We start from the raw sequence: 16,680 nt of genomic DNA on the forward strand, positions 1-16,680 counted from the left end.
GCAGTACCTTAACTAATGATAACAAATGTACAAGAAACGTTCATGATCTCATCGACTCCTAGACTTGTCCGTGGCATTATTATTTTCGGGAGATGACATATCCCTGGGCATATTTTGGTTGTAGCTCTGTTTATATTTCAACGGTACATTATTACAGTCTAACCGTGCTATCTGGGTCACAATCTCTCGTTCGATTTAAATGAAAATTTCAGTATTATGCATTTAGAATTATAGGTAACGTTTGATGCCAATATCGATCGTCATTCGCATTCATTGTGGTCGATCATTTTAATAAAATATACTATCGAAAAGGGCGCACTTTCCGAATTTTCATTTAATGACCTTCATAAAAAAAAAAAACTTAAATTTTTATACAATGTTTTATTATTTGACTTCGAAACGTGTCAAAATTCTAGATGACAATTTTTGAGACGATAACCATTTTCATACTATTATTCATTGGCTTATTTAGTCAATTAAAGACGTAACAAGCAAAATACTAACGGTAACTAGAATAACCAGGTAACTTTACTGATGGTAGGACCTCGTGTGCACGGGTAGGTACCACCGCCCTGCCTATTTCTGCCGTGAAGCAGTAATGCCTTTCGGTTTGTAGGGTGGAGCAGCCGTTGTAACTATATTGAGATCTTAGAACTTATATCTCAAGGTGGGTGGCGCATTTATGTTGTAGATGTCTATAGCCTCCAGTAACCACTTAACACCAGATGGGCTGTGAGCTCGTCCACCCATCTAAGCAATAAAATTAAAAAAACCAACGATTAAAGAAAAAAATCTAAACAATCTCTCTAATTAGACTGTCATAGCTTAAAGTTCTGTTTAATACGCTCATAATAATGAAAAGTTTTGTATAAAGTACTTAAAAACATAAGCGCTACACGCCACAATATCAGTGATTATTAACAGACCAATCATTAATTATTATTTTTATTATTTATAGATTTTTTTATTATTAGATTATTAATAGTCAATTTTGTGTACTCCTGAACACACTTCTTAACGCGTGCATATACAACATCGAAATAACGGAAAATATAATGCTACACGCAAATTGTCGGATCTGCAACGTCTTGAATAAGATGTATTAGATTTTTCAAAAAAAAAAACATTATCTTTTAAATATTTCACAATCCAAGGCACGTCATAGTGGTCTTAGCAGAACTTAATACCTAATGCAAAATTACCTTAACTATTATGGAACAACAAGTATGTGACATAAAAAAAATTGTATTGGATTTTCAAATATCCATTGTATATCGTAAATGAAAAACTGAATGCGAGTAAAACAGTATGAACGAAATGTTTATCAAACACACATCCGACTTAGTAATTAAAATTAACGTTTCTACAGACGACTATTTCCAAACCCGGAATTGTCAATAAATCATCGAAATTGTATCGAACATTTGACATTTGGAGCGCACGAGAAACACTACTGTTGCACACGATATTATTACAAACATCAGTTTAACGGGATAAAGCAAACGGTGCTTTAATGCTTTCATTTAAGGTGCACATTGAAATAGCTTAAGTGGGTTCACCAACCTTTTGACACTGAAATTCAGTCACGGTGGCAGAGTCGCCTTCCGCGGTCGATTCGGAAAACGTAACGCCGCGGCGGACGCGGCGCTCGTCGAGCGCCAGGGCGCAAGCGTCGCTTGGCGTGCTTCGGCGCGCGGCCGGTCGCGGTCGCGGCCCAAGACTGCCAACCAAACGGTTCGCGCGTTTTCCCTCCGCGCTTTCCCGGCACCGATAGCGGCGTGCGCACATCAAGCCTGCATTGTTCTGCAAATAGCTAGGGCTGGGCCGCTATTCAAGTGAGATGAGCGCGCCTTTAGCGTACACCGGACTGTTGCCGTTGTCTATACGGGGCCACACTACACATGAGTGCAGACAACTTCGCTTCACTCGCTCTCAAAAACGTTTTACCTCTTTCCTTCCACAACAGCGAGCGCTGGTCACTTTTCAGATTCCGCAATATATAGTAGCGGTTTTTTCTATTGACATTGACAATTTAAATTCCATTCAAATATTCAGTCAAAATACATCGAAATGGTTAAACAAAAAAAAAAAAACAATTACTATTTGCACGAGTTACACTTTATTTGCTGCTTATACTAATACCGTTGAAACAATACAACTCCTGCCAAACGAATTACTTAAGGAATCCGCGTTTCAATAGAGGTTATTGTTTGCAAAATAAATAATATGCTTACAGAAACAAGAATTCGCGGCTCAACAAATAACGAAATTCACTGTTCTTAAACCGGAAATTTTAAATAAACATACTCAACAAATGCTCTCAGAACACTGGTATGTTAGGTATTTGTAGTATACGTGAAAGGGACGCGGTCACACTAACAACGAGTTAACAATAAGACGCATCTCAGGTGACGTCACAAGCAATCAATCGACAAACAGCCGGTTTCCCAGTATAATGTGTGGTGTGCTCATTACACGCTAATGCGTTTTCGCGACACAGCGAGAACAACGCTTAAGTAGCAGAATAGGCTAATTCAAACGACACTTAGCTTCACAGCAGCTCACAAAACTTTAAGCTCCAGAATGGATCGGTGGCGATGAATAGAAAAGGTTTTTTTTGCATTGTTGTGGATCTTTATATTATTAAATCAATAAGCATAAATACCATTTGTTTTTCTGTGCATTTGTGGCCGCCATTTTAAATAACGCATTAGATAGGTTATGCGATAGATTCAGGGTTGGCGTATATAATTCTTTGTTTTTTTTATTATTTCTAAAAAGTATAGCTTTTTTTAATTGCATCACAAGCAGAAAAGTCTGAGAGCCGTTTCGCTGTAATTGATCAGTTCTAGGTCATTAATGAGCAATACTGTACAGTCAATCAGTTACCTAATGCTAAGAATTCATTTAAAACTTAGTTGGAACAGCGACACAGGGAAATATAAATTTTGACCCGTATGAGGTCGCAGCCATGTCTATATACATATAAAAATGAATTGCTGTTCGTTAGTCTCGCTAAAACTCGAGAACGGCTGGACCGATTTGACTAATTTTGGCCTTGAATTATTTGTGGAAGTCCAGAGAAAGTTTATAAGGTAGACAACTATGATAATCCTCTGAATTAAATAAAAATAACATTTTTTCCTTTGATGTGTCGCACGGATTCCTTTTGTGTGTTTTAAGTTTATTTTGTACAAAAGCTTAGATCTTTTATGTATCGATTGAGGCACTACGAAGTCGGGCGGGTCAGCTAGTGCTAAATATAAATTATAGGGAGTTAATAATGGTATATTCTCGATTTCAAACTGACCACTCCGTACTCACGATGATACCGCTAAAATGCATATTTTATGATAACAGGATATTATTTTATTCACATACACAGATATACGATATATGAAGCATTAAGAGGTACTCAGAGTCCCCAGACATAATAGCGTGAATCGCGCGCCCGTTTAGACATTATGAAAAAATTCGATAGCGTTGACACAATATGAATAATTATATAACTGGGAACAAATCACGCAGTGTCATCCGGTCCCAAACTAGGATTCCCTGTGTTGTGGGTACCAGAGACTGACATACATACTTATATACGTTTAAATATATAGATAATAAATACCCAGATAAAGAGCAAACAAACCTGATATGGGAATCGAATCCACGACTCTCGGCACTAACCACTGGACTGCTTAGTCTGTCAATACATTTAAAGAAACTAAGTTGCCTGATCCAATCGAGTTTCAAGCGACTACCAAAGTCTACTAAATAGACATCACAACGTGATCACTACTATTGTCCACCCTGAAGCATAAATTAGTGCAGCTGAAAAAATAGGCTACTTAGTTATAGCAACCTAGGCTCACATATGACCTCCAAATTTACTTCAGCATTGAATCACGCGTCCTAGCCTAAACAGCGACATAGTTGCCCAACACAGTTAAATTTTTTACCTACAACCCCGACTTCGAATGGGTAGTGGACGTTTTGACAACAAATAACCAAAACTACCTTTTTTTTTTATTGCTAAAATGGGTAGACCTGGTGTTAAGTGGTTACTGGAGCCCATAGACATCTACAACGTAAATGCGCCACCCACCTTGAGATATAAGTTCTAAGATCTCGGTATAGTTACAACGGCTGCCCCACCCTTCAAACCGAAACGCATTACTGCTTCACGGCAGAAACAGGCAGGGCGGTGGTACCCACCCGCGCGGACTCATAAGAGGTCCTACCACCAGTAAAAAATTTTACATTTTTATTAGTTACATTTACTCATTCTCTTCCAACACCACACAAACTCACGTCACTAGTACCGTTTAAATACAGTACTAGTGCAGTTACAACTCTAACGTGGAACAGTTCGTGACTTCACCATCTAATTGCCTGTTACCACGAGATCCGTAATCATTATCACACGAACTTTCTTTCGGATTCGACTTAACAAAATAAAAAGTATTTGAACTCTATATAAAAGCAGTTCATGCCGTGCAAAATGAGAATAACTAGAACTTTGTGATGGTTTAATTATATAGAACAATTACTAAATTAGTCAATTGTTATCTTTAACCTAGATCAATATTATAAAGATGTTCATTTATATCATTGGCTTAATTTATGGAGCTACTGGACTGATTTTAAATACTGTTCCAAAGTATCATGTCTTTTATTTAATAAAGAATTGTTTTAGTTACTAATAATGAAAATGTATAAAAAAAAAAAATTCAATTCACAAGTAACGATATCCAATTAAAGCCAGGTGGGTAGTAGTCAATAATAGCCGCCACGGAAATTGAAACGTAAAGGCGAAACGTGATTGGAATGGCCACGCTGAGATTTTAAAGCATAACAGCACTATGGAACTTGGAACCTATCTTTAGTACCGCAACTAAAGATAGATTCCGAGTTCCATTCGCAGCTCACTGCTAAAATTACTATCAAATACTCATTGAAACAATGGATACCTCGTCCTTTAAATCAAGCCATCGATCGCTTATCAATAAAAATGGGAAGCCCGGCTGTACCATTACAGAACCGACACACTTCCCCAATTTTCGACTCCGATGAAGAGTTTACAGTGGCTATTTCTGATGTGGCAAATGAGGATATTTAAACAATAGATCAATATCAATTAAGTGGCTGAGTCACCTTTTTGTGAAAATTTTGAAACAGGAAACAAAAATACGAGCAAAATACGACACATCCTCTGGGAAGACCATCTCGGGCATACAAAACAGATTAATATTTTTAATTATTTAAGCGTCGAATTTTATATCAATTATTATATAGGTGTTGTACAACTGGCGTGCATTCAGACTCTTTCTGGAAACATCACTAATCATTAAAATTGTCATAATTGAAAAAAATACAACTCATTAATCGGGTCTCATTCTATGTTTATAAATATCCCTACTGTAGTTCCTGACTGTCCATGAATTACAGACGTGAATGAATACCTTGAAAGGGTCGTATCACCAATCCTAATTTCCATTACAATTACCTACTATAATGCTCTCAATGCTTCGAAATGTTTCTTGGCCTCCGACTTGCATTCTTAAAATCATTTATTACTTTAAGAATCTAAACAGTCTTCTTTCCAAAGATAATAATTCAAGTTACAGTAACTAGTACAGATTAAACGAATTTACATAGAAAACGTATACAGTCATTATGTGATTTGAATTCTTGCCAAATAGTCCTTATACAGTTGGCTGATGGCAAAATTACGCTAGTTACGAGTCTAGGGAAAACGCTTGATATTTGTACGGGATATACAGAGATTATGGAAATGACACTCTTATATTTGTATTTCATTACCATGGTTAGGTAAATTAACAAACATAAACCATATACTAATAAACCATATTTTATACCATAAACTAATTGGGCTTCGAATTAGGGAGGACACTGACCGATTTTTACTTTAATTCAGTGTTTAGCTGATCGAAAATTTTATCTATACTAATATTATAAAGAGGAAAGATTTGTTTGTTTGTTTGTTTGTTTCGAATAGGCTCCGAAACTACTGGACCGATTTGAAAAAATCTTTTTCCATTAGAAGCCGTCATTGTCCCTGATGAACATAGGCTACTTTTATTAAAAAAAATTTTTTTTTTTTTTTTTGGTTTCATGTGTGTTTTAATGTTTCCGAAGCGAAGCGAGGGCGGGTCGCTAGTTCGAAAATAAAGACGGTTTTGTTAGCGATACCGGCTGTGGATATTTGTAACTGAAGTCACGTTTCACTTGATTAAGCTCTGAACCGAAAAGCATAGTCCCTTAGTTATGAAGACCTTTTCAATTGCATTGTACAGCCCGTTTGGAGAACGATTCCACTACACCCCATTGCACCTTCATAATGAATAGGAAATAATAAATCTTATTCAATCAAATTATATCATGATTTCTAAAGGTTTTGTGAGACGTGATTTCAAACACTTCTAACCAATTGGTCTAATTAATTGTCGTATACCTTTCGAATATTTAACAATTACGGGCATGGATAATGTTATTTGCATTCAAAATGGCGAAATTAAGCCACTATTGCTGTATTGTAGCTTGCATTGTTGTAATCAAACTTAGTATAATTATTATTGTTTGAATTCCAGAGAAGATATCTGTTTTAATACCATCACCATACAATAGGTGGTGCGGGCGTAATTTAAATAAATCGATATTTTTCATACATTTGTAAGAGTTTGTAGCGCGTGATCGATTTCATCAGTTTTAAATAGAATGCAAAGTTAATTTACCAAGTATCAAGATGTATGAAGTGAGCTATAGTGCAACTGTCGCGCCATTCAACCATTTGGTTCCGCATCATCTAAAACCTAATTCTATTATGTTAGCTTTGTATGTTCAGAATACAGGACGTATACGCTTCAATCGATGATTAAATTTTAAGTAAATACATCATTACAAATAACAATAGCTTATGAAATATTCATACTGTTTTTCGCTAACCGCAATTTCAAACATCTAACATTAAATCTATGAAATTATGCCATTTTGTTTGCAGCATTATGCAGTTTTGTTATTTTTTACCTGCTTATACATATTAATTATTTAATAAACATCTTCATCTTCTATTCTTATTCGATGTTTCGTTTAAGAAAAATTTAACTAGCACATAACCATTTAAATAAATGAAAAATATAGAATTTAATTATTTCCCCCTAACAATAAGAGTGATAAATTTTGTATAGCAATATTAAAATACTTAATACCCAAAACGATATGTATAACAAACAACATTTATTATCTTAACACTTAATGTTATTATCTATTCTTTAACATACTCTCTGAAAACTTTTAATTTTAATACAACTTAAGAAAACTTAATAAAAATCCATTAGACGAGTGATGTTTTGACATTTTTTTTAAAATACGGATATGACACTATCGCATGTCAGACGTTAAATAAATTATTAGTCTAACTGCGTAAACAGTGGAAAAAAGAGAGTATATCGGTTCGTAATTTTCTACTAAGACTGAATGATGAAAGCGCTCACTAAATATCAAATCAGTACAAAAACATTCAAATGCAATAACTATAAAAAATAAATAATCGACTCCCAAATATCCATATTACTGTTATGAAAAACATCCCATTATTTATTTTGAGAAGCGTTAACATGTACTCACATCTTGTTCAACGCACAACTGGCTTATTTCACGACACGAAAATAACAAAACAATAATTTGTGTAACACCTACTTACTTCATCGTTCAAACAGTAATGCAACACAACTACTTTTCAGAACAAAATCTATTGTAGATATTACGCGTTCCGATACTCGCTACTTGCAAGCGTTGTTTGAATCAGCTTTTGATGGCTTGTTTTTGTTTAAACGCAAGAGCGGGACAGTAGAAAAAAACGACACGAACTTTCGGCTGGCGTCGGCCGGTTCCGTGTAGTTTACTCGACGTCAGTCCAAATGTGGATAGCCTTTTTATATTTACTATTTTATAAATAAATGACTCGATAGATTGTGACTTACGTAATTGAACAGTTAACAGCTAAGTCTAATAAAAGATCGAACCAAATCCTCGACTACACATAAATCCAAATGAAAAAAGTCAATAAGGTGCTTTATTTTTATATTTAAATCTTATTTCATTATATTGCATTGTACACGTGAATTATAAATAAATGAAACGTTATTGCTGCAATGAAATAATAGTTGAATATTTTATTACACAAATCGTTATCATTCCAGGAACCATTGTTGCCGGCAAACCTGTGCATTTTCAACACAATCGAATAAACGACGCGTGGAAGCATTTAACAGCAACAAACGTACAAACAAAACCGCGAATTGTTAGATTATTTGTTATTCTAATTCCGTGGTATTCAGAGTAATTAGTGCGATTATCACAGACTACTCGATCATAATTGCACACTGTAAATTGGGACTGTCGTCACTTGGTTTTTTGTCAACGCAGCACTTCTGAATACTCAAGAAATCAAAAAATCGTCGCGTAGCAACTTGATTACACAGCCCTCGTCACCTAATAGCCCCTTGTGTGCGCAGGATCAAGATAATAACGGGACCACAAGAGGTGCAATTCTCTCCAAATATCATTGAAAATGTACTTAAATTTTAAAGCTTCACTTAGAAAACAGATATTCTAAAGAGATAATTTTCGGGTAAGAGTATCTCGAATTGGCTCGGTATGATAGCGGTAAATATCGATGATGCGTTACGTTCATAAATTTGTGAATAAGCTCTACATACACACAGATACTATTTACACACAAATTGTATACATAAATGCGTGTTAGAATTCATGCCGGTCACAAGAGATCAAATGTATACTGATAGTGCTAATGTGTAATAAATAAATAAAATGGTTGCGAAGGAAAGTTTTAATGTACTAATGGACAGCACGTAATGTAGTTTACTTGAAATCAACTGGTGCGCGGTGTCAATAGTCTTTAACAACACAGTCCCAATCACCTAACTTTGCTTTAGATTGCGGATAAATAAGTATTATGTATTGGGGATAGTAATGAACAATGGCATTCTGTACAACACATTATTGTAGATTATTGCCATTTTCAGTTCTGGAATACGTTTTAAAAGCTGTACTTGAGAACGGCCTAACCTTTCTGATGGGTTTACTTAAATAAAACAACACTTATATATTTTTATTATTTAAATTCAATTTTTTTTTTCAATACGAAACTAGAAATTTATCAATTGAATTTTATTACTATCTGCAAACAATCTCGTTAATCAATCGTCATCACATACTATAAACTAATTAAAGTTTATTGTATGTCGATATATCCACGCTGTTCTCACGGTGCGTTGAATGGCCCCATAGAAATATGGGGGTGGAGCATGTGGGATCCGAATTGTCCCTTATAACAGTTTTATTTCACACCAACCAGTATCTATAGTGGTTTTATTTATTTCCGGAGTCAAAGACACACCATAAACTAGTTCAATTGTGAGTCATATTCAACAGATGTGATGTTAAACATAACATGAGTCCTCGGGATGAATAGTATTTAGATAGAAATGCAATCTCATATTAAAGGGAAGCTGACAATCACAGGAGCACAGTCAAATCCACAGACACGAAGAGGAACTTCTTTTAAGCCTCTTTTAAAGAAGGGCATACAATAGCGCTCAGGAAAACAGTTGTATGGAACCGATTCCTTCCCTCTACTTCGCATCTTTTTCTATCTATTCTATCAACTTAGCATCGCAACGAAATTTACGCTAAACATTCTTACGTTCTAAAACTTAGTACTTAAAGCAATCCATTTAATATACTTGACTGAGCACCAAACAAGTTCAAATTCAAATTCAAATTCAAATTCAAATTCAAATTCAAAATCATTTATTTCAACTTAGATGTCAGTATGACACACTTGTTGAATGTCAAAATACAAATAACAATGTTAACTCTACCACCGGTTCCAAAAAAAGCCACAGTCCTGAGAAGAACCGGCGAAACAAACTCAGCGGGCTTTTTTTTCTTTTTGTTTTTTCTCAAATATATTCTTTTTTTTAAATAAATAGAAATATTCACAATAAAAGAAAAAACAAGTCTAAAAAAATAATAATAATAATGAAAAATGAAAAGGCCAGGAGCGAGCGCCTCATTCCCACGTAGTGCCATCTAGTAAATAATCCTTAACTTTATAATATGCCTTGTTGCACAAACGTTCCTTAACAGTTTTCTTAAATCTATGAACAGGTAGTAGTTGAACGTTTAGTGGGATCTTGTTGAAAAGCTGTACACCCAGCCCCCTAAAAGAATTGCTTATTTTCTTAATTCGAGCCGCCGGCAACGCAAGCCTATGTTTGTTCCTAGTGTTCACATTGTGCAAATCGCAGACTCTGGGGAATTCTTCAATGTTTTTACGCACGTACAATAAATTTTCAAAAATGTATTGGGACGCTAAAGTTAGAATTTTGATTTCCTTAAACTTGTCCCTCAAGGATTCCCTCGGGTGCATATTATAAATAGCACGAATAGCCCTCTTCTGCAGGATGAAAATCGTTTCGACATCGGCAGCATTGCCCCATAGCAAAATGCCATAGGACATAACACTATGAAAATAACTAAAATAAACCAAGCGTGCCGTATCTTCATTAATATACATTCGTATTTTTTTTACCGCAAACGCTGCAGAACTAAGCCTACTCGCTAACTTGCATAAGTGAGGACCCCACTGTAGCTTAGAATCAACTGTTATACCAAGAAAAACTGTCGAATCCACAAGCTCCAGTGTCTCTCCACTTACAGTATAGGTAGGTATATACAAGGTATCTTTTTATGCTTTTAGAATACAAACTTTACCACTGTCGTGACTTTTACCATCCAGACCACCCAACCTCGACGATCCGTGAGCGGTATTAAAATCTTCTCGGTAATGTACGTTGACGGTAATTTAAATAAAAATCGTGCCCTTTCGGATATATATATTTTTTTAAATTATTCAGTATATATTTTTTATTGGATTAAGTGAAAGAGGTTAGTCCGCTTGGGTTACGACGTAACTGGATCCGCAGACATCAGACATCAAAATGAATTTGAGGAGAAGGTAGCACCTTCTCCTCAAATTCATTTTTCACTTTCTTTTCGTAGTAGTAGTAGTAGTAGAGTTCATCCATACTACCTGGAGCCACTGCGGTCATCCACAGTGCGTTTCCAAAGGTATTTTTGCCATGTACCATCCGGCTATAGAATGAGCTCCCCTCCACGGTGTTTCCCAAGCGCTATGACATGTCCTTCTTCAAACGAGGCTTGTGGAGAGTATTAAGCGGTAGGCAGCGGCTTGGCTCTGCCCCTGGCATTGTTAAAGTCCATGGGCGACGGTAACCACTCACCATCAGGTGGGCCGTATGCTCGTCTGCCTACAAGGGCAATAAAAAAAAGAAGGTAATCGAGGGAATGATTCTGTTGCTACTATCATTAACGGATATTAGTAGTGATCGTTAGAGTTCGCCGGAAATTCTTAATCATACAAACCGGGGGGATTGACTTTCGGTAGGAAGAAAAACATACACATGTTCGTACGATTAATCTCTAAACTTCGGTGCTTAATGCTTATTATTTTAACAAGTTGGTGTAGCGTGTGCACGTATGCTTACACGCCCGGTAGCTTTCATAACACATCAAATGGCCACTTGCGTGACGGGAACGCCAAACATTCCTTAACTTCATTGCGAGATGGAGTCGAAAGATATGTTTCGGGTAAAGTGTTTTTGTAAATTAAAGACAGCGAACGTTGCTTCTAAACTCAAACTAAAACTCAGTTAAGAACGTATCCAGAAAATCGGGTAGTTGATAGTGAAAGTTCATCATGATGTATGAGTGAGTGATTCACTCAGCATGGTGATGAACAGATCAGACCATTCCAAAGACATAGATAACTTATGTTATTAAAGAGGCATGTAAAATAGACTGTCAAAATGGTGGACCCATTTTTTTAATCAATTGTCGTTTTATGCACACGAGGCTACAGCCCTCCTAATGGTAAGTAGTCACCGTCGCTCATAAATCAGCAATGCCAAAGTCACAGCCCAGCCTTTGCCCACCGCTGAAGACTTTCCTCAAGCCTCGTTTGAAGAAGGCTCGTTTGAATTTACCATAGTATTGGGAAATACCGTAAATAGGTTCATTCCAAAACTTTTTATTTTTTATTGCTTAGATGGGTGGGTGAGCTCACAGCCCACCTGGTGTTAAGTGGTTACGTAAATGCGCCACCCACCTTGAGATATAAGTTCTAAGATCTCAAGTATAGTTACAACGGCTGCCCCACCCTTCAAACCGAAATGCGTTACTGCTTCAGGGCAGAAATAGGCAGGGTAGTGGTACCTACCCGCGCGGACTCACAAGAGGTCCTACCACCAGTAAAACTGGATCCTAGGTAGCAAAAGATATATCTGAAACGCACTACCAATGAATTATGGACGAAATATGGATGAAGTCTGCTCCGGTGTTTACTGTCACTGACGTTTGGTTAGTTTAGTATGACCCTCAACCATCGCATGTAATAGAAAAATTTAAATGTTAGAACATAATATTTTTTGGTTGAGATTTTTGTATTTAAATGAGAACTAATAAATATTTTGAAGTGCGAAAAACCAAATAGCAAAAATTTTTAAAATATATTATGCATATATTAAACTGTATGTATTCTATTTATAGATTTTTCAAACCATTGTATAAAATGGGTACCGGAAAAGAGGTCGACGGTCGAGTAATGTAATCATGACGCATCACAGATAATTGATTACATTTCTTTTATCATACAAATTAAAGTTATTATTCTTCTTAATTAACTCATCTGGCTGTCCACAATCAAAAAATTTAAGTAAAATCATATTTTTTAGAACGAAGCGCCATTGATGATAGTTAAAAGTAATTGGTTTTTGCTTAATATCTTTTCATGGAAAAGGAATTGAAGATTTTTTTTTAATTTATGATGTAATTTTGATTAGAAACTAGATTAGAGAGTAGAGTAATAAATATCCACGAAATAATGATAATATCATTATTAAACGTGCATGAAAAATCAATAAACAATGAATAGGTGTTAATGCCTACTTTAATGAATAATGCATAAATCTGAGATATCATTTCAATGGGTGAAAAGCTATTAACGCTTAAACGACATTTTTGCCACTTTAGAAGAAATAATTTAGAAAAAATGTCATAACAAAAAAAAACGGATTTCAGCTATTTGAATGGAGTAAACTTAATTTAGCGGTCCATGAGCGACGGTAACCGCTTGCCATCGGGTGGGCCGTATACTCGTCTGCCTGATCGGGCAATAAAAAAAAAATTTAGGTTCAATTAAAAACATCGAACGCAAAAGGCACCTTTAATTGCAAAGATAAATGTCATGTATTAAGTGAAAAGTCGCTTAAACAAAATCAAAGCCTTTCAGCCCTCGATTTAGGAACAGGGCAAGCAAGTTATTTTAACTTAGTTTTATTTCGGTAGGCAGCGGCTTGGCTCTGCCCCTGGCATTGCTGAAGTCCATGGGCGACGGTAACCACTCACCATCAGGTGGGCCGTATGCTCGTCTGCCTACAAGGGCAATAAAAAAAAAAAAAATTACATCTAAACTGTTCATAACTGACACGGGCTATGAATTGTCCAACCATTGGGTCTACGATGTCAAATACGCCCACTTACCAAAGAGAGGTCGAATTATTATAGTCACAACTAAAACAGTTCTACAGACAAGACAAACGAAAAAAAAAACTATTTAACATTCACAAGCCACTATACGCAACACTGATGTACTTGGAAATAAATTGACAGCGGCAAGAGCTTGCAGCATGTTAAAAATTATTTATAACATAATATTGTTATTATTATTACATTGTAAGATTTAAATTTTAATAATTAATTGTATGTTGAACGGACAAACGATCCGAATTTTTATATAGTGACTGCGAGTGAACAAAGTTGTTTTCAATGTAGAAATATAAAATAAATGCACATCTAGACACTCTTTGTATCGGTCCTCGCCAAGTCAGTCAGCTGGTCGATTGAATGCGAGACACTTGCGCTTTCCTAATAACTTTGGCTTACGATAGTAATTATAAAATCTATATATTAATACGTGAAGCAAAAACTTTGTATCCCTTTTTACGAAAATTGCGCGGACGGAGGAGTATGAAATTTTCCAAACTTATAGAGAATATAGAGAAGAAGTGCACGATGCTAATATTTTTTTTAAATAATGCATAAAAGATACATCAAATCAATAAAGAAAACATTACACACACTACATACCATGTATTTGACGCACACACGCATGCATACTATTTATTGTCAAACTTTTGTTCTTGACGTCTGTTGTCAAATTGAGAATAGATTAAATATTGTTTGTCTTTGTTAATATTTTTTATAGTTTAGTCTTGGCGAAATTTGTTAGAAGTATAAAATACAATCATAATAGAGTACAAACTTACAATTCCAATTAATTATAGTCGAATTTCGACTACTGCGGGACCTATAGTAGTTTGTAATTGTATGTTCTGTCGCTTTATGTTATTGTTTTACATATCTCCACTCTCTTCTCCTTCTTTGTGTTTGTGCTTTCCGTTCTTTGAAAATAAACTGATAGTAAATAAATAATAAATAATAAATAAATATTTACTAACAATCACGCCACGTTAACTGGTCCCGTGATAAGTTCGTAAAGAACTTGTGTTACAGGTACCAGATAACGGAAATAAATGTAAGATTTTTATTATACACATACATATACTTAATATACATCCATAACCCTGGAAAAGACATTTATATTTATCATACAAATATCTTCCCTTGGCGGGATTCGAACCCGCGACCCCCTTGTGTAGTGACCATGTCACTTACCACTACACCAGACGGCCGTTTTTAAACTGTGCGGGCGGTTTACAACACTTCAAGCTTACCTAACTGATGATAGTATTAACCATGATGTACTAATGCAATATCCATCTGCGTAACTCAGTGCAACATGGTATTTTATTGAGCAACGAGAATAACTCGGTGGCTCGAAGCCGGATGTAACAGTAAAACGGCATCTTATCAATGATCTTGTTTGTAGTCAAAGAGCTCAACTCAATTATACTATAAAATAAGGTATAAACTTGTGAGATAATCAAACTATTTGATATTTATTGGGCAAGACGCTGTCTACCGAAGAGGTTTTAAACATTTTTTAAAACTCGTTTTAAACCTAATTTGAATTCATCGAAGAAGAACGTGCTATAGGCGACCAGGGTTGACGTGGGAGTGTGAAAGCAGCGGTTCTTGGTAGTGGGAACAAATTGTAATGCGATGGCGGGTGGTGGTCATCTTGGACAATTACGAAGCAAAACCGCAAAGCTGTCGTACATGCCATATTGAAACGCATTTCTGCTTCGAGTCAAAAGTAGGCAGAGCGGTGGTACCTACCGATGTGGGCTCATAAGACGCCCTGCCACCAACAAATCTGGGTTTAAGGCATTCTATAACCGATTAGCATCAAGTAAGCCGTGAGCTCTTTCCAAATAATCCTAAGAAACAAAAAATCGAGACTTATATCAAAGCGACTATTTTGTGTAAATTTCGATTAAAAAGATACAAGAGATACTGATAGTCATATTATTATATCCTATATTGAGTATTATATAATAATTACTACGATCCAATTGAATCTAGACAATTTAAAAATCTAGTTTAGTTACATATTATCTGCACTTAAGTAACCTTAGCTACAAACAAAAGTTACATTGCAAGTGCTCAAAGCATACTTTATCGAATTGCAAACCCTATCTCCTTCTGACAAGAACTATTTTTGTATAGCACGTTATCGGATCTGTTTCTAGCAATGGAAGTGAACGTAGTTGTAGGGTTAAGGCCACGTCCCTGGCAATAGTCTAAAATAAAATAAAAATTCATGCAAAGTTCACGTTGTGCAACTGCTTATTTTATTTGTGTGTCAGTGAAACTGGCTCTCTCTGACAATAGTTATGAATTGAAGTTAATAAGAATATTGTTAATAATAAGAATTGAATAAATACGTTTGAAGAATAAGTATTGTTATCGTTAGTTGACGGTACGTACTAAGCCAGAACGCTCAACTGCCAACAACAATTATTTAAAGTTTGGAATTAGATAAACGTCACACGAATCAATATTATAACTCAAACAAAAAAGGAAAAAGCTCCCTCTCTCTCTCTAGTTTTCTTATTTATAAACAGGGTGGATTTTTAATGGTATTTAACTTGAAATATTTTTGAAGTCTATATAATATGACGAAAAATTACTTAAACTTGATATATTTTGTTTCACTATTTTTTTACCTTCCTGAAAGGCGATTGCATGCAGCAGAGATGCGAATGTTGCGATGGATATGTGGAGTAACGAGAATGGATAGAATACGGAGTGAATATGTTAGATGAAGTCTGAAAGTGGCACCTGTGACAGAGAAGCTGAGGAGTGCGCGTTTGGAATGGTATGGACATGTCATGAGACGAAATGAAAATAAAGTTGGTAAGAGAGTGTTAACTATGAATGTGCAAGGATATAGAGCAAGAGGTAGACCTAAGAAGAAATGGATAGATTGTGTGAAAGACGATATGGGTAAGAAGGGAGTGAGCGAAGAAATGGAATATGATAGAAGAGTATGGAAGCAGAAAACATGTTGCGCCGACCCCAGGTGACTGGGAGAAG

The 16,680-nt window shown here is 35.6% G+C and overlaps 1 protein-coding gene across 8 annotated transcripts in view; it reads right to left on the reverse strand.

Annotated features, from left to right (window-relative positions):
* LOC114241745 (proton channel OtopLc) overlaps positions 1 to 1,859 on the reverse strand; it is a 40,065-nt gene extending 38,206 nt beyond the window's left edge. Inside the window, exon 1 of one of the 8 annotated variants that reach the window (XM_089732215.1) lies at positions 1,564 to 1,859. In XM_089732215.1, the coding sequence (XP_089588341.1) occupies positions 1,564 to 1,788 (225 nt within the window). In that variant the 5' untranslated portion in view covers positions 1,789 to 1,859. The remainder of the gene's footprint in view (positions 1 to 1,563) is intronic. The other 7 variants (XM_089732214.1, XM_089732213.1, XM_089732216.1 and 4 more) reach the window with 7 other exon arrangements.
* Between the last annotated feature and the right edge of the window lie 14,821 nt (positions 1,860 to 16,680).

This window comes from Bombyx mandarina, chromosome 13 (genome assembly GCF_030267445.1).
Source record: "Bombyx mandarina strain Sakado chromosome 13, ASM3026744v2".
NCBI classification, from domain to species: Eukaryota; Metazoa; Arthropoda; class Insecta; order Lepidoptera; family Bombycidae; genus Bombyx; species Bombyx mandarina.